The sequence below is a fragment of the Brassica napus genome, chromosome C3 (assembly GCF_020379485.1).
Source record: "Brassica napus cultivar Da-Ae chromosome C3, Da-Ae, whole genome shotgun sequence".
Classification (NCBI taxonomy): domain Eukaryota; kingdom Viridiplantae; phylum Streptophyta; class Magnoliopsida; order Brassicales; family Brassicaceae; genus Brassica; species Brassica napus.
Window position 1 is genome coordinate 4,770,866 of NC_063446.1, and position 21,310 is coordinate 4,792,175.

General features: G+C 40.9%; 6 protein-coding genes and 2 pseudogenes across 8 annotated transcripts; 7 read left to right on the forward strand and 1 right to left on the reverse strand.

Moving 5' to 3' along the window:
- Positions 1-102: 102 nt before the first annotated feature.
- Positions 103-2,784, forward strand: LOC106386219 (annotated as a pseudogene).
- Positions 2,785-2,789: 5 nt separating this feature from the next.
- On the forward strand, positions 2,790-4,925 carry LOC106386218 (F-box/FBD/LRR-repeat protein At5g18770-like). The gene is made up of 4 exons (XM_013826096.3): positions 2,790-2,917; positions 3,027-3,969; positions 4,074-4,217; positions 4,312-4,925. Exons 1-4 carry the CDS (start codon positions 2,826-2,828, stop codon positions 4,657-4,659), a joined length of 1,527 nt encoding a protein of 508 aa, XP_013681550.2. The 5' UTR covers positions 2,790-2,825; the 3' UTR covers positions 4,660-4,925.
- Positions 4,926-5,808: 883 nt separating this feature from the next.
- LOC106386628 (F-box/FBD/LRR-repeat protein At5g18770) lies at positions 5,809-7,911 on the forward strand. Of its 2 annotated transcripts, XM_048752059.1 has the most exons (4): positions 5,809-5,938; positions 6,048-6,990; positions 7,090-7,233; positions 7,332-7,911. In XM_048752059.1, the coding sequence occupies exons 1-4, from the start codon at positions 5,907-5,909 to the stop codon at positions 7,674-7,676; spliced, it is 1,464 nt and encodes a 487-aa protein (XP_048608016.1). In that variant the 5' UTR covers positions 5,809-5,906; the 3' UTR covers positions 7,677-7,911. The 2 variants fall into 2 exon arrangements, with proteins under 2 accessions (XP_048608016.1, XP_048608015.1); XM_048752058.1 differs by lacking the exon at positions 5,809-5,938 and having other exon boundaries at positions 5,949-6,990.
- A 292-nt stretch (positions 7,912-8,203) lies between these two features.
- Positions 8,204-9,305, forward strand: LOC125584135 (annotated as a pseudogene).
- Positions 9,306-15,816: 6,511 nt separating this feature from the next.
- On the forward strand, positions 15,817-18,518 carry LOC106386625 (F-box/FBD/LRR-repeat protein At5g18770). The gene is made up of 5 exons (XM_048752062.1): positions 15,817-15,995; positions 16,114-17,050; positions 17,149-17,682; positions 17,782-17,926; positions 18,014-18,518. The coding sequence occupies exons 1-3, from the start codon at positions 15,967-15,969 to the stop codon at positions 17,323-17,325; spliced, it is 1,143 nt and encodes a 380-aa protein (XP_048608019.1). The 5' UTR covers positions 15,817-15,966; the 3' UTR covers positions 17,326-17,682; positions 17,782-17,926; positions 18,014-18,518.
- On the forward strand, positions 17,539-18,303 carry LOC125584459 (F-box/FBD/LRR-repeat protein At5g18770-like). Its single transcript, XM_048752944.1, has 3 exons — positions 17,539-17,682; positions 17,782-17,926; positions 18,014-18,303. Exons 1-3 carry the CDS (start codon positions 17,539-17,541, stop codon positions 18,301-18,303), a joined length of 579 nt encoding a protein of 192 aa, XP_048608901.1.
- LOC106386627 (FBD-associated F-box protein At5g18780-like) lies at positions 18,086-20,544 on the forward strand. Of its 2 annotated transcripts, none has more exons than XM_048752061.1 (5): positions 18,086-18,313; positions 18,700-18,822; positions 18,928-19,836; positions 19,900-20,043; positions 20,140-20,544. In XM_048752061.1, the coding sequence occupies exons 3-5, from the start codon at positions 18,961-18,963 to the stop codon at positions 20,428-20,430; spliced, it is 1,311 nt and encodes a 436-aa protein (XP_048608018.1). In that variant the 5' UTR covers positions 18,086-18,313; positions 18,700-18,822; positions 18,928-18,960; the 3' UTR covers positions 20,431-20,544. The 2 variants fall into 2 exon arrangements, with proteins under 2 accessions (XP_048608018.1, XP_048608017.1); XM_048752060.1 differs by having other exon boundaries at positions 18,087-18,304.
- LOC106386629 (50S ribosomal protein L33-like) lies at positions 20,467-21,255 on the reverse strand. Its single transcript, XM_048752065.1, has 2 exons — positions 21,135-21,255; positions 20,467-20,856 (listed from the first exon to the last, which is right to left on the reverse strand). The coding sequence occupies exon 2, from the start codon at positions 20,846-20,848 to the stop codon at positions 20,672-20,674; it is 177 nt and encodes a 58-aa protein (XP_048608022.1). The 5' UTR covers positions 20,849-20,856; positions 21,135-21,255; the 3' UTR covers positions 20,467-20,671.
- Between the last annotated feature and the right edge of the window lie 55 nt (positions 21,256-21,310).

Below are 21,310 nucleotides of genomic sequence, written 5' to 3' on the forward strand. Positions count from 1 at the left end.
GGCTCTATATATTCCATCTCATTCACTTGATGTGGAACGTTCTCAAATCATAAAATCACAGCCGTGACTTTTTAATGAAGAAAGAGAAAACGACTCTATATATTTCATTTCATCTCATTCACTTGATGTAACGTTCTCAAATCCTAAAAGGCTAAAATCTCGCCGTGACTTTTTAACGAAGAAAGAGAAAACGACTCTATATATTAATCTCATTCACTTGATGTAACGTTCTCATACCCTAAAATCTCAGAGAGACGATCACTCGGTAGATCGAATAAACAGGAGAGAGCTAGCTTCAATGGAGAAGATCTTCTACAAGTCCCAAAAGCGGTAAGCTCCTCTTTCATCTTCTCCCCTGTTTGCCTCTATCGTATGCAATCTTGCTTTTGTATGGAAATTAAAGTCTCGCATTTTTGTAATAATCTCACCAGGTTAGGTGTCTCGTCTAGTTCAGTTCGACAGGGAGAAGAACGTGTTGTTGTCAGAGAGGAAGATCGGATAAGCTCATTACCTGATCCTTTGTTATGTCACATACTCAGCTTTCTCACCATCGACGAAGCTGTTTGGACAAGTGTTTTGTCTTCTCGTTGGAGACATCTCTGGAGATGGGTTCCTAGGTTAGAATTAGACAGCTCTTATAGTTATTTCCCTAGCGACAAAGTCTGTGTTGATTTCATCGACGAGTTTCTTGCTTTCCAAGGCAAGTCCTACTTGCGTGAGTTCAAGTTAACCATTGACCACGATGTCTTCTATAGCGACGTTTCTCTTTACGAGCCGTGTCTCGGTAGAGTGGATATGCGCAAGATCGAACGTTTCCAAGTCGAGAACCGGTTTGAAAAACTTAGCGTTGATAACATTGCGACGCCCTTAACGCTCTCCGCGTGTGAGGCGATGGTCTGCTTAAAACTCCATTTCGTTAGGCTAAACGAGTTCGTGTCTCTTTCATTGCCCTGTCTCAAGATCATGTACTTGGAAGACGTTGTTCTGCCTAGTGACGCGGCAGCAGAGGCGTGTGATCTCCTCCTCTCAGGTTCTTGAAGTCTTGAAGATAAGCCTCAGTAGAGATGATGTTGTGGTAGCTTTACGCGTCTGCTCAGCGTCGCTTAAGAGCTTCACTCTAAAAGGAGTGGAGCGTTGCTATGTTTGTGGACACTATTCAGTATTGATTGATGCACCCAAGCTTGAGTACCTGAGTCTCATGGATTACTACCATTTCAGAAGCTTTGAGATAACTAGTGCGGCTGAGTCTTTCAAGGTTGATATTGATGTCGAGTTTATGCTGATAAAAGGTTACTTGTCGGAAACGAAGATGATCTACAATCTTGTCAAGAGTTTTTCAGGTGCTGAAGATATGACCATATCATGGAAATCTCTGGAGGTATAAGAATATGTTTATATGATCATGACAAAATCTCTAAAAACTTTTCCCATTTATCATATATGGTTGTTTTTTACTCAATTTGTTTGTGCTCTTCTCTTTGCTTTACAGTTTATATATAGTAGTTTCCATCGTATGAAACGACCTCCCAAGTTGCATGACTTGACTGTTTTGCGTGCCACCATGTGCTTAAACGCATCCCCTAAACTATTGCCAGTCGTTCTTGAGAGCTGCCCCAATCTGAAACACTTGACATTGGTAACTATTTGGCTTCTAAAACTTTGCAAGTTGTGAGATTAAGTCGTGGATTTGAATTCTGTCAGATTTTGTGTGTTTTGCAGGAATTGGTTATTGATGATGATGCTGATGCAGGGAGTACTAAACTCTCCACTGTACTGCCTCGTTGTTTGGTGTCGTCCCTTGAATCTGTTGAAATGGAATGCCCGGTCACGGAGAAAGCTACTGAACTGAAATTGGCTAGATACTTTGTGAAGAACTCCACTACACTCAAGAAGCTCGTGCTACGTTTGAATGATTGTACACTCAAGCCTTGTGTCTTGGAACAACTCGTGAAATCTTCAAGGCACTATGGTTTGTCTCAGTTCGAAGTTATTCCAGTGGTTCCAACTCCGAATCCATGGCCTGAGGGGTATGTTCATGAAAAATCCCGTAGGTTCTAAAGTTGGCGTTGAAGATGAAACTAGTTAGCTCAGCCTTTAGGTTGATTCCCATTGCTTTCCTTTTCTTTCCTTTTTTTCTCTTTTCTATGTGAGGTACTGATTACTCCATTTGGTTTTTGGTTGAATGATTTTGAGTCTCTATTATTGAACTTTGTCTCAAGATTACGCACCTAGAATATATGTTATTATTTCCAACGTTAATAGCATGCTCTGTTTTGATTATAAGGTCACTTGATCTGCACTTGTTTAGTTTACCGTCAACAAGACAGTTCAAAGTAGTTGTGATCAATACAAGCATTACGCGTTCACTCTGGAACGAGCAGATCCTGGTTGTGTTGAAAATACGCTGGGAGACAGTTTGTGATCGATACTCCGAGACTTGAATAAGATTTGATGATTATAAATTTATAATGTAAACTGGTATAAAGAGAAAGAAATGGAGAGTGGCCGTTGAAATAACATACTTTTGTCTCCTTAGTTTAAGAGCATTTTCCTTTCAAAATGAGATTGATTGTTGGAAATACTCTTGAGGCCAAGTGAAATCTTCGAACTGGAACTTACACAAAAGTCTAAACCCTAACGTAGCTGGCAAGGTAAAGAGAAACAGGTAACTAGATTGTGGCCAAGCCCAATTGAGCATAGAGCCATACAAGCTGACCCGGTCTGGATCCGGATACCCGGTTATTCGCTTACACTCATAAATTTATTTATTTTTCCTAGCAAAGGAAAACAAGAGCTTCTTCTTCTAAGCACACAAACCCTAAAATATGAGGGGAAGACGATTACTTGGATCAAAATCAAAGATAAACAGGAAAGAAGTAGCTTCAATGGAGAAGCTCTTTAACAAGTCCCAAAAGCGGTAAAGCTCCTCTCCTTCCTTGCTCGCTCAATTTTCTTGTTGCGCTCATTTCTTGTGTTATAGTATACGCAAATGTTAAAGTTTCGATTTTTGTAATAAATCTTATCAGGTTAGGTGTCTCGTCTAGTTCAGTTCGAGAAGAAGGAGAACGAGTTGTTATCAGAGGAGAAGACATGATAAGCTCATTACCTGAACCGTTGTTGTGTCACATACTCAGCTTTCTTACCACCGAGCAAGCGGTTCAGACAAGTGTTTTGTCCTCTAGATGGAGACATATATGGAGATGGGTTCCTAGGTTAGAACTAGACAGCTCTGATTTCACAGACGACCAAGTCTGTGTGTATTTTATCGATAAGTTTCTTGCTTTCCAAGGCAAGTACTACTTGCGTGAGTTCAAGTTGACCATTGACCACGACATCTTTGGTGGAGATGCTTCTCTTTACGAGCCTTGTCTCAGCAAAGTGGATATGCGGAAGCTCGAACGTTTCCAAGTCGAGAATACGTTTGGACCTGTTAGCTTTGATGACTTCCCGACACCCTTAACACTCTCCGTGTGTGAGGCGTTGGTCTGCTTAAAGCTCCATTACGTTAGGCTGAACGATGATTTGAAGTCTCTTTCCTTGCCTTGTCTCAAGATCATGTTCTTGGAAGACGTTGTTATGCCTAGCGACGCTGCTGCAGAGGCGCTCATCTCCTGCTCTCCGGTTCTTGAAGTTTTGAAGATATGCCTTAGTAAAGATGATTTTGTGGTAGCTCTACGTGTCTGCTCACCGTCGCTTAAGAGCTTCACTCTAAAAGGAGTGGAACGTTGTTATGTTTGTAGACACTATTCAGTATTGATTGATGCCCCGAAACTTGAGTATCTGAGTCTCATGGATTACTACCATTTCAGAAGCTTTGAGATAACCAGTGCGGCTGAGTCTTTCAAGGTTGATATTGATGTCGATTTTGCGGAGAAGAGTAATTTCATGTTGGAAATGATGATCATCTACAGTTTTCTCAACAATTTTTCAGGTGTTAAAGATATGACCATGTCATGGAGAACTCTGCAGGTATATATAATTAAACCGACGATAAGCTTTTTAAAACTTTCTCATTATCATTGTTTTTTTTTTATCTCCTCTCACTTTGTGTGCGCTCTTCTCTTTGCTTTCAGTTTATATATGAAATCCATCGGATGAGCACACTCCCCAAATTTCATGACTTGACTCGTCTGCGCGCCACTGCGTGCTTAAACGCATCCCCTGAACTATTGCCAATGCTTCTTGAGATCTGCCCCAATCTGAAACACTTGACATTGGTAACAATTTTGGCTTGAACTTTTCAGTTAGTAAAGGTTTTTTTTATCTGGTCAGTCCTGGATTTGACTTCTGTCAGATATGTGTTTTTTGCAGGAATTGTTTATTGATTATCCTGTGGCATCGATAGCTGGACTCTCCACTGTGAGGCTGCCTCCTTGTTTGGTATCGTCTCTTGAATCTGTTGAAATAGAAAGCCCGGTCACGGAGGAAGCTACTGAACTGGATTTGGCTAGATGCTTTATGAGGAACTCTACAACACTCAAGAAGCTCGTGCTACGTTTGAATGAGTCTACTGGAGTTAAACACAAGCCTTGTGACTTGGAACAACTCCTAGAATTTTCAAAGCGCTATGGTTTGTCTCAATTCGAAGTTCTTCCAGTGGTTCCAACTCCGAATCCATTGCCTGAGGAGTATGTTTATGTAAAATCCCATAGGTTCTAAAGCTGAAGTTAAAGATGAAACTAGTTGGCTCAGCCTTCTTTAGCTTGATTCCCATGGCTTCCCTTTCCTTTTTTTTCTCTCACTTCTCTGTGTGATGTACTACAGGTATGGCGTAAGACTCCATTTGGTTTGGTTGAAATTATTTTTTATACACTGTGGAGTAATTTGTGTATTGCTCGACAATGATATGGTTTCAAATTCAATGAGGACAAGTGTGATGTGATACCGTCAAAGAGATCCATTCTCTATAACATTTCTACTTGTTATTTTTTTTTTTTTTTTTGAGATTTCGCATTCAAACATATCTTTACCTTTTTAAAATTTTGAACGAGAATGAATAGAGCATCCTCAAATTTGTATAATTATATATGTTTAGTCATATAAAAATTAATTTTAGTATTTTCAAATTGTATTTTTTATTTGTTTATAAAAATTTAGTAAACTCAAAAATAAATTTGAGATTCGCAGTTGGAGTAACATACCCTCACCCTCGTATGATTGTTGGAGATACCCAGTCCAGTCCCAAAATACCCATACAAGCTGACCCGGTCTGAATCTGGATACCCGGTTTTTACTCATTATAGAAAAAGGGATTTTATTTATTTTTGTCCGAGGGAAACAAAAACAGAAGAGGCCCATGATTAGGCCTTGGGCGTTCGAGGGGCCATCGGTTTCGGTTCGGTTGATTTAGATTTCGGATTTTCGGTATTATATTCATAAGTCTCGTTTGGATTTTACTAATTATTATCAGGTTGGGTTCGGTTCGGATCGGATTGTAACCAATGTTTGAAATCATCCAAACTATATTTTTTAAACCTCAAAACTTGATAAAATGTTTTTTTTCAAAATATATAAATTATTCACAAATCTAATTAAAAATTGGATAAACTATCTAAATTAACTAAAATGTAATGAAACAAACTAGAATTTTTTTTTATAGAAACATTAACATATTTGACTAATTCCAGATATTTTTGGATTCTAGTTTGGATTTTGGTTCGGTTCGGGTTATAACCAAACCCCAAAAACTCATAAATCCCGTTCGGATATTTTTTATAATAGTTCGGATCTAGTTTTGGTTTTTTCGGTTCGGGTTTAGGTAGATTTCGGATTGGGGTAAAAACGTCCGGGCCTGCCCATGATGAGCATAAAAACAAAAAAAAGTAGACGACGTTTTACAAACCCTAAAAATTCAGGGAAGCGATTAATCGATCAAATTAAGATAAACGGGAGAGAAGTAAGCTTCAATGGAGAAGCTCTTTTATAAGTCCCAAAGGCGGTAAGAGCTCCTCTCCGTCCTTACTCGCACAATCTTGTTGTTGCGCTCGTCACTCAACCCCTGTATGCATGTTGAAAGTTTTCGATTTTTTGTATATAAATATTATCAGGTTGGGTGTCTATTCTAGTTCAGTTCGAGAAGGAGGAGAACGAGCTGTTGTCAGAGGAGAAGATTTGATAAGCCTTTTACCTGAACCGTTGTTATGTCACATACTCAGCTTTCTTACAACTGAACAAGCTGTTTGGACAAGTGTTTTGTCCTCTAGATGGAGAAACATCTGGAAATGGGTTCCTAGGTTAGAATTAGACAGCTTTGATTTCACTAATGACAAGGTCTGTGTTGATTTCATCCACAAGTTTCTGGCTTTACAAGGCAAGCCCTACTTGCGTGAGTTCAAGCTGACGATTGACCACGATGTCTTTGGTAGCGAGGCTTCTCTTTACGAGCCGTGTCTCGGTAGAGTGGATATGCGGAAGCTTGAGCGTTTCCAAGTCGAGAATAAGTTTGGACGTGGTGGTGGCTTTGATGACTTCCGGACACCCTTAACACTCAAAGCGTGTGAGGCATTGGTCTGCTTAAAGCTCCATTTCGTTAGTCTGAATGATGACTTCGAGTCTCTTTCCTTTCCCTGTCTCAAGATCATGTTCTTGGAAGACGTTGTTCTGCCTAGCGACGCGGCTGCTGAGGCTCTGATCTCCTCCTCTCCGGTGCTAGAAGTCTTGAAGATATGCCTTAGTAGAGATGATTTTGTGGTAGCTTTACGTGTCTGCTCACCGTCGCTTAAGAGCTTCACTCTAAAACGAGTGGAACCTATTTATCCTCGTGGACATTCTGTTTTGATTGATGCCCCGAAACTCGAGTATCTGAGTCTCGTGGATTACTACCATTTCAGAAGCTTTGAGATAATCAGTAAGGCTGAGTCTTTCAAGGTTGATGTCGATGTTGAGTTTGAGCTGCTGACTGATTACTTGGCTGAAAAGAAGATCGTCTACAATCTTCTCGACAACTTTTCAGGTGTTAAAGATATGACCATGTCATGGAAAACTCTGCAGGTATATATAAACTGATGACAAGCTTTTAAACTTTCCCATTATCATTGTTTTTTTTTTGTTTTCTCTGACTTTGTTTTGTGCTCTTCTCTTTGCTTACAGTTTATATATAGTTCCCATGAGACAAACCCACTCCCCAAATTTCGTGGCTTGACTCGTCTGCGTGCCACTATGCGCTTAAACGCATCCCCTGAACTATTGCCAGTCGTTCTTGAGAGCTGCCCCAATCTGAAACACTTGACATTGGTAACAATTTTGGCTTTTAAACTTTTTATAGTTCTGAGATCAGTAAGGTATTTATCTGGTCAGTCCTTGATTTGAATTGTGTCGATTTGTATTTGCAGGAATTGTTTTTTGATTATCCAATCAGATGGCTGTCTGAACTCTCCACTGTGCTGCCTAGTTGTTTGGTGTCGTCTCTTGAATCTGTTGAAATGGAAAGCCCGGTCACCGAGGTGGCTACTGAACTGGATTTGGCTAGATACTTTATGAAGAACTCGACTACACTCAAGAAGCTCGTGCTACGTTTGGATCAGTCGAGTGGAGAACAACACAAGCCTGGTGTCTTGGAACAACTCAAGAAATATTCAAGGCGCTATGGTTTGTCTCGGTTCGAAGTTCTTCCAGTGGTTCCAACTCCGAATCCATTGCCTCCAGGGTATGTTTATGTAAAATCCGATAGGTTCTAAAGCTGGCGTTAACAGAAACTAGTTGGCTCAGCCTTTAGCTTGATTCCCATGGCTTCCCTTTACTTTTTTTTTTCTCTTTTGTGTGAGGTACTGGTATGGCTTAAGTCTCCATTTAGTTTGGTTGAATGCTTTTGAGTCTCTTTATTAAACTTTGTCTCAAGATTATGCACTTGGAATATGTTATCATTTCCAAAGCTAATATCATGCTCTGGTTTGATTATAAGCCATTTGATAATGACGTAAGAGTTTGTGTCTGTAGCACTTGTTGAGTTTGCCGTCAACGAGGCAGTTGAGAAGTACTTGTGATCAATACAAGTGCTTTGGTGATGTTTAATATCTATTGTGGACGTTGACTGGACCCATAACTTATGGGTAGTGACAGAAATTTTTAAATACTATACTTAGTCTCAAGAATAATAAGTTAAAGCTGCAAAATGCATCCAACTTTGACTACAAAAAACAAGAAATGTCAAAGATAACAATGAGGGTTTCATCTCCGCCGGAATATTCACTCTCTGGTGAGTTACTATGTCCATATATCTACTTTGCTCTGCTGGTCTATGTAACTGCAAAGTTTTTGGTTTAAACGATATGAGCATATGATCATTTGAATTTTTCAGGTCTTTTTCTCTCTGAAAATTAAAAGAAAAGCTATGCAAGGAAGAAGTGGAACAAGTGGTGAAGACAGGTTAAGCATATTGCCTGAATCGTTGCTATGTCATATACTCACCTTTCTTACTACCAAGGAATCTGTTAGGACAAGTGTCTTGTCCTCTAGATGAAGAGATCTCTGGCTATGGGAACCTAGATTAGATCTGGACAAATCTGACTTCTCAGAGAATAACACGTGCCTGAGTTTCATCGATAAGTTTCTGAATTTCCGAGGTGAGTCCTACTTGCGTGGCTTCAAGCTAAACACTGACCACGATGATGATGATGATGATGAGTCCCAATTCTTCAGTCCAAGTCTTACGCATCCGCTCCAAGTCATTAAAGAGCTTCACTCTAGAACGGGCAGATCCTGATGGTGTTGAACACAATTTGGAGACAGTTCTGATGGATACTCCGAGTCTCGAGTATCTGAACTCATAGATTACCAATACACAAGCTTCGAGATAGTTACTATGAGTGAATCTGTCAAGTTTGATGTCGACGTCGTGTTATTCAAAACTTTGAATTTTTTTGACCTTTGTTTCACATGCTAGAGATATGACCATCTCAAGGAGGACTCTTGAGGTAAAATACTCGCACACTGATTGATTGATCTCTTTCACTTGAGAGTTTTTACTAAATTTATGTTAAAGTTTTGCTATCTGGCAGTCCATCTTTTATCCCCTGGAAATAAACGGACGATCCAGATTTCATGGCTTGGTTCGTCTTCGTGCTACTATTTTCTTAAACTCTTCTCCTGCGATGTTGCCAGTCATTCTTGTGGCATGCCCGAATCTTAAACACCTCACCTTGGTGATGATTTTTGTCTACAACTTTTACACATAGATTCTTGCCCTTCCACCCACTCATCTTTTGTTTCTATGTAATAAAATTTATAAATAGTTTCAAAATTTTAAAATATTTTAATTTTTATATTTATAGATATTTTATTAATTATATTTAAGTATAACACTTAACATAAAATAATTTACAACATGGTGATGTTTTTATTTTAAATAACAGCCACTATATTTTGAAAAATTTTAATGGTAATTTTTTTTAAAAAATTATTTTAAAACAATGTATTGCTTATTTTAAATAAAAAAAAACTAAGAATAAAATAAAATCAAAATCTAAAAACCAAAAACCAAAATCAAAAGCTGAAAATCAAAAACCAAAATCTAAAAGTTAAAAACCAAAAACCAAAATCTAAAAACCAAAAACTAAAACCAAAAACTAATAGAAACAATCATCACCTAAACCTCAATGTTGCTTAAAATTTTATTTGATTGAATAGTAACAATACTACTGGCGCATAAATTTGTTTAAGGATTCTTTCTGGTGGTGAATGGCTTGCAGGTGCAAGTACGGCCCTGGATTATGAGTTGTACCGGCCACCAAAGTTTTCACATATGTTTTTTTGGCTCGAGAAGAACAATATGTGGTATGAGGTTCGTCCTTGTCAAAGGTACTAAACTTACTATAAGTGTGGCCAGGAAACGGGAAAAATGTCATTTTAATCCCAAACTTACAAAACGAAGCCAATTAAATCCCGAACTGTTAAATGAGCCATTTAAATCTCCAGTTTTTCAAAATTAGCCATTTAAAACTTGAATTCTCGTTGACCGGACTAATTTGAACCCATAGAAAGTCAACAGTTAAATGCATTTAACTTCTGTCAAGTTTTATTACCCATAGTTTAGTAGACATTTAGAAATTAAACCCCCAGGTTTTATCATAAGAACCCTGAATTCCTAAAAACTTGAAACTTCTCCTCGTCGTGATTACGAAATATAATCCAGAGGCTTGTGACTCCATTAACTCTCCAGAGGGAGAAAGCTAGAATTTCAGAGAATTATGTTGCCATCTTGGCTTTGTCTTGGTGTTGTAAGAATTATTGGTGTATGTCGTGAATGTGTGGTTTCTTCCATGAATTGGAAATTTGCAATATCAACAAAGAGATCAAAGTGTTAAAATGTGTTGTCAAAGAGTAGAGGGAAATATAAAGTCAGCAAAAGTCGAATTTCAAAGTTCCAAAGCCATTATCAATGGCTTTTGGTGTATAATTTGCTCATGGGTGTGGGCCGTGTGGCACTCTCTTACATTGTTGGTATGTTGTAGTTTTTTTTCTGTATTGGAATGTTGTACTTTGTTCTCTCTTATCTACTAAGTTTGTAATGACTTTGAATCAAATACCATATTTGTGTTCGTTCGATGTTTTTATTTGGAATGAGTTTTTTTTTTTGATCAAACAAGCATTGCATTAGCTAGAAGGGTTCTACCCACCGCGAATGGTGTTTCTTACAAACTGATCGAGAGTTGATTTTGCCACAGAATCAGCCTCTGAATTAAAGTTTCGAGAAATGAAAGCAAAGGAAATGACATCAAAATAGGACATAAAGTGGTAGATATCAAACATGATACCGAACAGTTCCGGTTGACACCCTCTCGTCTTCAACAGATTGATCAGAGATAAGGAATCGGATAGAACCGCCAAGGATCGGACGTTTGAATAAAACGCAAGAGCAACCGCTCGGTGAACAGCAATGGCTTCGGCCATGAGAGCTGATGATACGTGACTAAGGGAATCAGATATGGTGGGGTGACTAAACGCTACATCACCGCTGAAGATTACTCCAATACCGCACTTCCCTGAGCTACTGTCCCAAGCCGCATCCACTTTGCATATTAGTACTCCGGTCTGCACAGGCGGTGGAGGACAAGGGGAGCGTTGATGTGGGCGAAGTGAGCATGGGGTGTTAGATGATGACACTCTGGTACTATTTTGCGCTTCACTCCACTCCTTGGCGTCTTTAATGCTCTTAAGTGCAATTTCTTGAGCTGTGAAGACCCTGTTCTCAAAGACAAGTTTATTTCGAGCTTTCCACAAGTTCCACATAACCCAAGGCCACAAAGGAGAAGTTAATCCTGTCGGAGGCAATGGTAGAAAGTTACTGCCCTGTTTTATCAATTCCGAGACTGAAGGAAGTAGGCTAGAAGGTGTATGCCGTGTCGGAATGAGTCGCCACACTTCCTCTGCTATCGGGCACGTAAGAAAAACGTGAAGGTCATCTTCATGTACTCCACATGTTTTACAGTTGAAGCTTGGAACTCCTCTCTTCTCAAGGTTAGAGCTAACTGGGATGGCTTTCCTCACCACCCGCCATAGGAAGTCTTTGATTTTCGGCACCGTTTTGACATTCCAAATGTGTGATAACCAGTTGACCGGCTGATTCCCTACATGTAGGGGTTTTTCTCTCAGTATTCCCACCCCATAGCCTGTCTTTGTAGAGTAGATGCCTGATTTTTCCGGTAACCATAACAGAGTATCATCCACTGGTGTTGAGCTAGTTTTTATTTGCAAAATAGTGTCCTCATACTGAGGTAAAAGAGCTCTGATCTTGTCCAGTTCCCATTTGTTTGTTAACGGGCAGAGCAGGTCGCTAACCATTAGAGATTGATTTTCTAATGTGACTGGACCCATCGGTTGAGAAGGGGTTTTGAAGGAAAGCCAGGGCGAATTCCAAATACTAATCTTTTCGCCATTTCCCACTGCCCAACTGAGACCATGTCTGAGAATACTCCGTCCTGCCAAAACACTCCTCCAGCCATGGGAGGCTGATGCTGGGATAGGAACTTCCATAAATGAGGAGGTATGTGCATATTTTCCTAATAGCACCCGTCCAAGCAAGGAGTGGGGTTCTTTTAGAAGTCTCCATCCAATTTTTGCAAGCAGCGCGTCATTGAACGTTTCTATGTCTCGGAAACCAAGCCCCCCTGCGTATTTCGGTAGAGTCATAGTGTCCCAAGAAACCCAACACATCTTCCTTTTCTCTGGACTTGAATCCCACCAGAAGCGGGTAAGCTGTGACTGTATTTGTTTGCACAGAGAAAGTGGGAGTTTAAAACAGGACATTGCGTGGCATGGCATGGCGGCTAGTACCGATTTGAGCATGATCTGCTTCCCTGCTCCGGAGAGGAACTTAGCAGTCCAACTATGTGACTTCTGACGAATCCTATCCAAGATCGAAGCAAAAATGTCTCGCTTCCTTCGGCCAAACTGCTCGGGAAGGCCGAGATATTTACCCACACCTCCTTCAGAGTATATCTCCAATGTTTCCTTGACCCTGTCTCGAATGGAATCAGATGTTTGTGCCGAGAAGGTGATAGTTGATTTCTGTGGGTTGATCCGTTGACCCGAGACCGTTTCGTAGAGAGATAAGATCTTCTTCAGGGCTTCGACACAAGCTGGTTTTGATTTGCAAAAGAACATAGTATCGTCGGCAAAAAGGAGGTGGTTGATCGGTGGACTGTTACGGGAGACCCTTACTCCCGGTAGTGATCCATCAGCTTGTCCTTTGGCACACAGTGCTGATAGAATTTCCGTGCATAGTATGAAGATATGAGGGGATAGTGGATCGCCTTGGCGTAGGCCTCGAGTCGGCTTCACTAGTCCCTGTGGAGAGCCATTGATCAGGAAAGAATATGAAACTGATTCAATGCACAGCATGACCCACCTAATCCAGATATCATCAAATCCGAGTAGCTTTAACACCTCTTTAACAAAGCTCCATTCTATCCTATCGTAGGCTTTGCTCATGTCTGTTTTCACAGCCATTGTGCATCTCTTTGTAGCCTCTGACGTCCGTAGGTAATGGAGAGTCTCATGGGTAATGAGAACGTTGTCGGAAATTGATCTTCCCGACACAAACGCTGACTGGGTATCAGAGATAAGAGACGGTAAAAGCGGCTTGAGTCTTCGGGTAAGCAGCTTAGCTATGATCTTATAGTGAGTGTTACATAAGGCAATGGGCCTATAATCCGCAACCGAGCGAGGTGCAGTGATCTTGGGAATGAGCCTAATGTGGGTTTCGTTTTGTTGTGGATGAAGAGAGCTTGAAGTGAAGAAATCCCGAACATCCCTTATCACATCCGCACCCACTATATGCCAGTAAGACTGGTAGAAAGTGGCGGAGAAGCCATCGGGGCCTGGAGCTTTGTTACCGTTTATGGACATAACAGCTTCCCTTATTTCCGAATCACTCGGTATTGCAGTTAGCATTCTGTTCATATCTGGAGATACCTTTTTCCGGAGAAGGCCTTGAATCTGCGAAAATGAGTCATTGCCATTGGTCGTAAAGATCTGAGTGAAATAATTTGATATCACTCTAGTAATGTCCTGCTCCTCATATACTGCTCCACCTTGTGCATCCTCAAGCACTGGAATGGAATTTATTGCTCTTCTAGTCCTGGTGGCTGCATGAAAGAAACCAGTATTCCTGTCTCCTTGTTTGAGCCATTGGATTCTACTTCTTTGTTGCCAAAATTGCTCCTCAGCTAGGTAAGCAATGCGAAGTGAAGCCTTAATTTCGTCAATTAAGTTTTGGTCTGGAGTATCACACGAGAGGGCCGCCTCAAATGTTTCTTGGTTTCGTTTGATGGAGAGATTGCTCTGCTCCTGTTGATCCTTTGACCACTCGATGATCCCTCTCCTAACATCATTTAGCTTCTGGATTACCGAGTCTAGAGGAGAGTGATGCCAAGTTTTATCTATGAGCTGTGTAACTTCAGGCTGCTCAGTAAGTGATCTGTTGAAACGGAAAACACCTCGCTTTCGTTTTCTATCTGCGTTGAAGTAGGTTAGTAGTGGTCTATGGTCTGATCCCTCAAATCGCAGGTATCGGCAACGTCCCAATGGGAACGATTCTGACCATGAGCAGTTTCCCATAGAGCGATCCAACCTAGATCTGATGAAATGTGTATGCCTGTTCCCGCGCCAAGATAAATGTTCTCCCGTGTGTTTTAGATCCCACAATCCATTTTGTGCCACGAAGGATCTAAAGGCCGTGAAGGAGCCTTCAAAACGCACAGGCCCTCCCACTTTTTCCGCATTGTTTAAGATATCGTTGAAGTCCCCAGTAAGCAACCACGGAGAATCTCTGCCTTGCCCCACTGTAGTCAGTTTCTGCCAGTATGCGGTTCTATCTTCTGTTGCAGGGGCTCCATACACAAAAGAAACGAAGGTGGTGACTCCCTTATGTACTACTCTTGTGTCCACCATATTGGGAGATGATTCTAGTATGGTGATATCAGTGTCATCATTCCAGAATAATGAGAGACCACCACTAAGCCCTATGGGCGGTATAGAAAAGTAATGGATAAAGTGAAGACTTTGGAGTTTCAGCTTTATAAATTCATCCTCATTCTTTGTTTCCATTAGGAACATTACATTAGGAGCCATTTTCTTGTGGATCTCCTTGATACGCCGGATTGTAAGGACGTTCCCAAGTCCTTGACAATTCCAGCTTAATATGACTAAGGAAGAGGGTGGTGTTGGGGCCGAAAATCCACCCCACCTCTAGTACTGCCCGGTATAAACACCGTACTCGGAGCTCCATTATTCTTTCGCTGCTTGCTGGACCCTGCCTTATTACAAGGTATAGTGCTTTCTTTATCCTCTACTATCATTCTGCGAGTTGAGGTCGAGGAACGAGTAGTAGTTGATCTTCGGAGAGCAAGTGTTTGTAGAGGGCTTCTTGCGATACGTTTCCTGGTAGTAACTTTCCGTTTAGCCAGTGATTTACTTTGGGGTGCGAGTGGGATAGAGTGGAAAACTGTTCTGCTTGATCCCGCGTGTTTGTCTCTCAGTCTCCGAACTGTAGGGACTCTGGTTGATTCCATGGCCTCATTTTCCCCTTCCATCTGCTCCGGGATTACCTCGCCCTCGATATTATCTTCATTTACTTGGAGGCGTCCTGACTCAAAGCTCGGAGGCATTCTGTCACTTGGTTCAGAGAGGCGGGCAAGGGCTGATCGTCTTTCTCTCGAGCCCGAGTGTGAAGCATCTTTACTCCCATTTGGATTGTCGATACGAGATTGTAAGTTACGAGCTGGCGTGATCTCCTGTTTAGAAGCTGAGGGTTGAGCATTGACCTCCATCGTTGGTAGCTGAGGCCTGTCTCTCAAGTCATGAGATGGAGTTAGAACCCTTGTAGAGGTGGATTGGTGATTTTCTGCAATTTGAACCTGCGGGATATTCCCCGTAACTTGATCCAAACTTTGGCGAGGAAGTGGGTTACCATAGGGAGTAGAGGACCCCGAACTTTGTCTACTCTTCTCAACGACTCTGTACTCTGTACTGTTAAACGGGAAAAAGGTCATTTTAATCCCAAACTATTAAATCCCGAACTGTTAAATACCAACTCAAGTAGACTTCTTAAAAACGATTACAATTGGCTTCATTTTGTAAGTTCGGGAGTAAAATGACCTTTTTCCCGCCAGGAAACACCTTGTAAATATCAAAAGATCGCTTCATCTTCTACTCAGTGAAGAGGACACGAGGATCGTACTTGCGGGAACTCAAGCTTCTCAAGAAGTCCCTTGCTATACTCTTCACTGACCCAGGCCCATTTGAGCAAATGAGCAGTCATACAAGCTGACCCGGTCTTAATCCGGATACCCGATTATTCATTTTATTTTTCCAAAGACGGAAAGAAAGAAAAACAGAAGAGCTTCTAATAAGAAGAAAAAGAAGAGGACGACGACGACGACGACGACGTTCACGAACCCTAAAATTCCAGGGAAGACGATTATTACTCGGATCAAATCAAAGATATCAGGAGAGAGAGAGAGAGATTCAATGAAGCTCCTTTATAAGTACCAAAAGCGGTAATCTCCTTTTCTCCTCCTTCCTTACTCTCTCGCTCAATCCTATCGTTGCGCACAGTTCTGGCGTCACTATGCATTGTTGACGTTTCGAATTTTGGTAATAATCGTATAATATCAGATCAGGTGTCTCGTCTAGATCTGCTCGAGAAGGAGAAGAACGAGCTGTTATCAGCGGAGAAGAAGATAGGATAAGCGTATTGCCTGACCCGTTGTTATGTCACATACTTAGCTTTCTCACCACTGAGCAAGCGGTTTGGACAAGCGTTTTGTCCTCTAGATGGAGATACCTCTGGAAATGGGTTCCTAGGTTAGAACTAGACAGCTTTGATTTCACTAACGACAAGGTCTGTGTTGATTTCATCGACAAGTTTCTTGCTTTCCAAGGCAAGTCCTACTTGCGTGAGTTCAAGTTAACCATTGACCATGATGTCTCCAACAGTAATCTTTCTCTTTACGGGCCGTGTCTCGGTAGAGTGGTTGATATGCGGAAGCTTGAACGTTTCCAAGTCGAGAATGAGTTTGAACATGGTGGCATTGTTTACATCCGGTTTACTCTTTCTGCGTCTGAGGCATTGGTCTCCTTAAAGCTCCATTCCGTTTGGTTGAATGGTTTTAAGTCTCTTTCCTTTCCCTCTCTCAAGATCATGTTCCTGGAAGACGTTGGTCTTCCTAGCGATGCGGCTGCAGAGGAGTTGATCTCCTGCTCTCCTGTTCTACAAGTTTTGAAAATATGCCTTTGTAAATATGATTCTGTGGTAGCTTTACGTGTCTGCTCACTGTCGTTAAAGAGCTTCACTTTGAAACGAATGGAGCCTCGTTATTCTCGTGGACATTCTGTGTTGATTGATGCCCCGAAGCTCGGGTGTCTGAGTCTCACGGATTACTACCATTTCAGCAGCTTTGAGATAACCAGTGTGGCTGACTCTTTCAAGGTTGATATCGATGTCGAGTTTGAGCTAATGAGTGATTACTTGATGGAAATGAAGATCATCTACAATCTTCTCAAGAATTTTTCAGGTGTTACAAAAATGACCATATCTTGGAAAACTCTGGAGGTATATAAACTCTATGAAACGCTCTAAACTTTCCCATTACCATTGTTTTTTTTTGTTCATCTTCTCACTTTGTTTTGTGCTCTTCTTTTTGCTTACAGTTTATATATAGTTTCCATCAGACGAACCCAGTCCCCAAATTTCATGACTTGACTTGTTTGCGTGCCATTATGTGTTTAAACGCATCCCCTAAACTATTGCCAATCGTTCTTGAGAGCTGCCCCAATCTGAAACACTTGACATTGGTAAAAAATTGGCTAAAACTTTTCAAGTTCTGAGATCAGTAAAGTATTTATCGGCAAAGAGTGAGTAGAGATGATTTTGTGGTCGCGTTACGTGTCTGCTCACCGTCGCTAAAGAGCTTCACTCTAAAACGAGTGAAGCCTGCTTATTATGCCCCTGGACATTCTTCAGTATTGATTGATGCACCGAAACTTGAGTGTCTGAGTCTCTTGGATTTCTACCAGTTCAGAAGCTTTGAGATAGCCAGTATGGCAGCTGACTCTGTCAAGGTTGATATTGATGTCGAGTTTGAGCTGATGACTGATTACTTGTCGGAACTGAAGATCATCTACAATCTTGTCAAGAGTTTTTTAGGTGCTGAAGATATGACCAGATCATGGAGAACACTGCTGGTATATAAACTGTGTCTGTGACAAGCTTTAAACTTTCCCATTATCATTGTTTTTTTTTTCTTTCTCACTTTGTTTGTGCTCTTTCTCTTCCGCTTACAGTTTATACATAGTTCCCCTCTGACGAACTTTCTCCCCAAATTTCATGGCTTGACTCGTTTGCGTGCCACTATGTGCTTAAATGCATCCCCTGAACTATTGCCAATCGTTCTTGAGAGCTGTCCCAATGTGAAACACTTTGACATTGGTAACAATTTTGGCTTTTAAACTTTTCAATTAGTAAGGTTTTTATTCTGTCGATTTGTGTTTGCTGAGTTGTTAATTCATTATCCAGAAGTGATAGCTAGACTCTCCACTGTGCTGTCTCGTTGTTTGGTGTCGTCTCTTGAATCTGTTGAAATGGAATGCCCGGTCACGGAGATAGCTACTGAACTGGATTTGGCTAGATACTTTATGAAGAATTCTACAACACTCAAGAAGCTCGTACTACGTTTGAATCAGTCTTCTACTGGAGAGAAACACAGGCCTGGTGTCTTGGACCAACTCATTGAATCTCCAAGACTCTCTAGTTTGTGTCAGTTCGAAGTTATTCCAGTGGTTCCAATCTCAGAATCATTTGTGTGAGGTACTACTGGTATGGCTTAAGACTCCATTTGGTTTGGTTGAATGATTTTGAGTATCTCTTATATCATGCACTGGTTTGATTATAGGCTCTTTGATATGTTATCACTACCAAGACTCTGCACTTAGAACATGATATCAGTGCTATTACTTTTAACGCTAATATCATGCTCTGGTTTGATTAATGACATAGAATCTATGCGTCCGTTTTACGTCACTTAATAGCTTGACTCCACCACTTGTTGAGTTTGCCGTCAACAAGACGGTTGAAAAATAGTCGTGATCAATAAGAGTGCTTTGGCAAATGATAATGGTTGATATTTAATGTGGACGTTGACTGGACCCATAACTTATTATGGATATTGGGTAATGACTAAGAAATTTAAATACTATACTTAGTCAAGGATTAGTTAAAGCTGCAAGCAAAATGCATCCAACTTTGAGTATAAAAACAAGAAAGGTCAAAGATAACAAGGAGGGCTTCAGAAAATAGACGACGAGGGTTTCAATATTCAATCTCCGGTGAGTTACTTTCTCCATACTTCTACTTTGCTCGGCTAATCTATATGTAACTGCAAAGTTTTTAAGTTAAAACGATTGAACATATGATAAATTGAATTTTTTCAGGTCGTTTTCTCTCTAAAAGTCAAAGAAAAAGCTATGCAAGGAGGAAGAAGTGGAACAAGTGGTGAAGACAGGATAAGCATATTGCCTGAACCATTGCTATGTCATATACTCACCTTTCTTACTACCAAGGAATCTGTTAGGACAAGTGTTCTGTCCTCTAGATGGAGAGATCTCTGGCTATGGGTGCCTAGATTAGATCTGGACAAATCTGACTTCTCAGTGGAGAACACCTGCGTGAGTTTCATCGATAAGTTTCTCAATTTCCGAGGTGAGTCCTACTTGCGTGGCTTCAAGCTAAACACTGACCACGATGATGACGAGTCCAATTCTTCAGTGGAGGCATGCCTGACGCGAGTGGTTAACAAGTGTAAGATTCAGCATTTCGAAATCAAGAACTACTTTGGGTTTTGCTACCTTGAGATGTCTCTAGTCTTTTCAATGTGTGACACATTAGTTAGCTTGAAACTCAGCTTCGTGATGATGAGTGATTACGACCAGTCATGTTCTTTACCGTGTCTCAAGTCTCTGCACTTGGAAAAAGTTGTATTCCCCAGCGATGAAACTGCAGAGGCGCTCATTTCATCCTCTCCGGTTCTCAAGGATTTAAAAATGAGCCAGAGTGAATATGATTCTGTGCAAGTGTTACGCGTCCGGTCCAAGTCACTAAAGAGCTTCACTCTGGAACGGGCGGATCCTGGTCGTGTCGAAAATAGTTTGGAGACAGTAGTGGTGGACACTCCGGGACTCCAGTATCTGAATCTCATAAATTACCAGTACACAAGCTTCCAGATAGTTAGCTTGAGTGAATCTGTCAAGTTTGATATCGACGTGGTGTTATCCAGCACTCTTAACATTCTAACCTTTGTTTCACATGCTAGAGATATGACTATCTCCAGGAGGACACTTGAGGTATCTACACACTGATCTCTAAACTTTCTTTATTGAGAGTTTTAAGCTAACTCTATCTGGCAGTTCATCTATTATCACCTGGAAATAAACCGACGATCTAAATTTCATGGCTTGGCTCGTCTTCGTGCTACTATGTTCTTAAACACCTCTCCAGCGATGTTGCCAGTCATTCTTGAGGCATGCCCGAATCTCAAACACCTCACCTTGGTGATGATTTTTGCCCTATCTACTTTTGCACATAGATTCTTGACTTTCCACCCACTCATCTTTGTGTTTCTATGTCCTTGTTTTGTTCCTTTGTAGGAACTGGTTCATCATTTTCTGGTGACGGAGGGGACAAGTAGGCTTCTGAATCTACTGCCTCCTTCTTTGATATCGTCCCTTGAAACTGTTGATATCGAAAGCCCGGTCACGGATAAAGCAACGGAACTGGAGCTGGTAAGATACTTCTTAGAGAACTCGACAAGACTCAAGAAGATCGTTCTACGTTTGAACCAGTCTTGTCGGAAAAATCACAAGCCGGGTTTCCTGAAACAACTCGTTGAATATCCAAGATGCTCGGGTTTGTGTCAGTTTGTCATTCTGCACTGTTGAACTTGGATAATACTTTAAAGAGTAGTTAGCGATGTATTGATTGACAATGATATGGTTTCACTACTGAAAAAAACTATGATTTGAGAATTAAAGAGACCCACTTTCGTTTTTGCCTTTAAAAGTGTCAAAAGAATCATCAAAAACTGAAGCTTACAAAGTCTAAACCACAACTTAACTTGAGAGCTTATTTCATTGATAGATTTGTTCTTGGAAAGCAATGAAACACACGCAGACAAAAAGATCACTTCATCTTCTGCTCAGTGAAGAGGACATGGCGATTGACACGAGGATCGTACTTGCGGAACTCGAGCTTCTCGAGAAGGCCCTTGCTACTCTTCCTCTTGACATAGAAGAATCCAGTTCCAGCTGCTGAGACTAGACGGATGAACATGAACGTCTTCTTCCTCTTGTCTCCCATTTTTCTCACTTCAATACACCAAACCATAGAAACATCACTAAACATCAACAAATCTCAATTTTGATACTTGCATCATCATGCAACATAACAACCATAAAGATAACAATGCAATCACGAAATCTTCCAAAATTTCACAGCAAGGAGCAAACATAAACCCTAAGATCATTCAATGCATCGATGAAATGAGCCAGAACTTAAGAAAATAAAAGCTTCCGCGAATCCAAAACTGAACCAATGAAATTCACAGGAGATCATCAAACATAGGAGTGGAGCAGCAGAAACTTACCTAAGGCAGACGGGGACGAGACGGCGGCGATACGACGGCTGAGAGGAATCGATCGGGAGTGGGAAGAAGCTAAGAAACAGTGATAACAATAAAACAAAAAAACTTTATATTTGGGCCCATTGATTATGAATGGGCTTTCAAACCCAGTATTTTAAGTTGATCTAATAGGCCCAATA

What these genes read in the sequence shown, in the direction of transcription:
- LOC106386218 (XM_013826096.3), top strand. Translation starts at nt 2,826, where the DNA reads ATGAGGGGAAGACGATTACTTGGATCAAAATCAAAGATAAACAGGAAA. An exon ending in TTTAACAAGTCCCAAAAGCG is followed by an intron (nt 2,918 to 3,026) that starts GTAAAGCTCCTC and finishes AAATCTTATCAG; the next exon opens with GTTAGGTGTCTCGTCTAGTT. An exon ending in ATCTGAAACACTTGACATTG is followed by an intron (nt 4,218 to 4,311) that starts GTAACAATTTTG and finishes TGTTTTTTGCAG; the next exon opens with GAATTGTTTATTGATTATCC.
- LOC106386628 (XM_048752058.1), top strand. Translation starts at nt 6,007, where the DNA reads ATGTTGAAAGTTTTCGATTTTTTGTATATAAATATTATCAGGTTGGGT. An exon ending in TGTCATGGAAAACTCTGCAG is followed by an intron (nt 6,991 to 7,089) that starts GTATATATAAAC and finishes CTTTGCTTACAG; the next exon opens with TTTATATATAGTTCCCATGA. An exon ending in ATCTGAAACACTTGACATTG is followed by an intron (nt 7,234 to 7,331) that starts GTAACAATTTTG and finishes TTGTATTTGCAG; the next exon opens with GAATTGTTTTTTGATTATCC.
- LOC106386625 (XM_048752062.1), top strand. Translation starts at nt 15,967, where the DNA reads ATGAAGCTCCTTTATAAGTACCAAAAGCG. An exon ending in CTTTATAAGTACCAAAAGCG is followed by an intron (nt 15,996 to 16,113) that starts GTAATCTCCTTT and finishes GTATAATATCAG; the next exon opens with ATCAGGTGTCTCGTCTAGAT. An exon ending in TATCTTGGAAAACTCTGGAG is followed by an intron (nt 17,051 to 17,148) that starts GTATATAAACTC and finishes TTTTGCTTACAG; the next exon opens with TTTATATATAGTTTCCATCA.
- LOC125584459 (XM_048752944.1), top strand. Translation starts at nt 17,539, where the DNA reads ATGGCAGCTGACTCTGTCAAGGTTGATATTGATGTCGAGTTTGAGCTG. An exon ending in GATCATGGAGAACACTGCTG is followed by an intron (nt 17,683 to 17,781) that starts GTATATAAACTG and finishes TTCCGCTTACAG; the next exon opens with TTTATACATAGTTCCCCTCT. An exon ending in TGTGAAACACTTTGACATTG is followed by an intron (nt 17,927 to 18,013) that starts GTAACAATTTTG and finishes TTCATTATCCAG; the next exon opens with AAGTGATAGCTAGACTCTCC.
- LOC106386627 (XM_048752061.1), top strand. Translation starts at nt 18,961, where the DNA reads ATGCAAGGAGGAAGAAGTGGAACAAGTGGTGAAGACAGGATAAGCATA. An exon ending in TCTCCAGGAGGACACTTGAG is followed by an intron (nt 19,837 to 19,899) that starts GTATCTACACAC and finishes TCTATCTGGCAG; the next exon opens with TTCATCTATTATCACCTGGA. An exon ending in ATCTCAAACACCTCACCTTG is followed by an intron (nt 20,044 to 20,139) that starts GTGATGATTTTT and finishes GTTCCTTTGTAG; the next exon opens with GAACTGGTTCATCATTTTCT.
- LOC106386629 (XM_048752065.1), bottom strand. Translation starts at nt 20,848, where the DNA reads ATGGGAGACAAGAGGAAGAAGACGTTCATGTTCATCCGTCTAGTCTCA.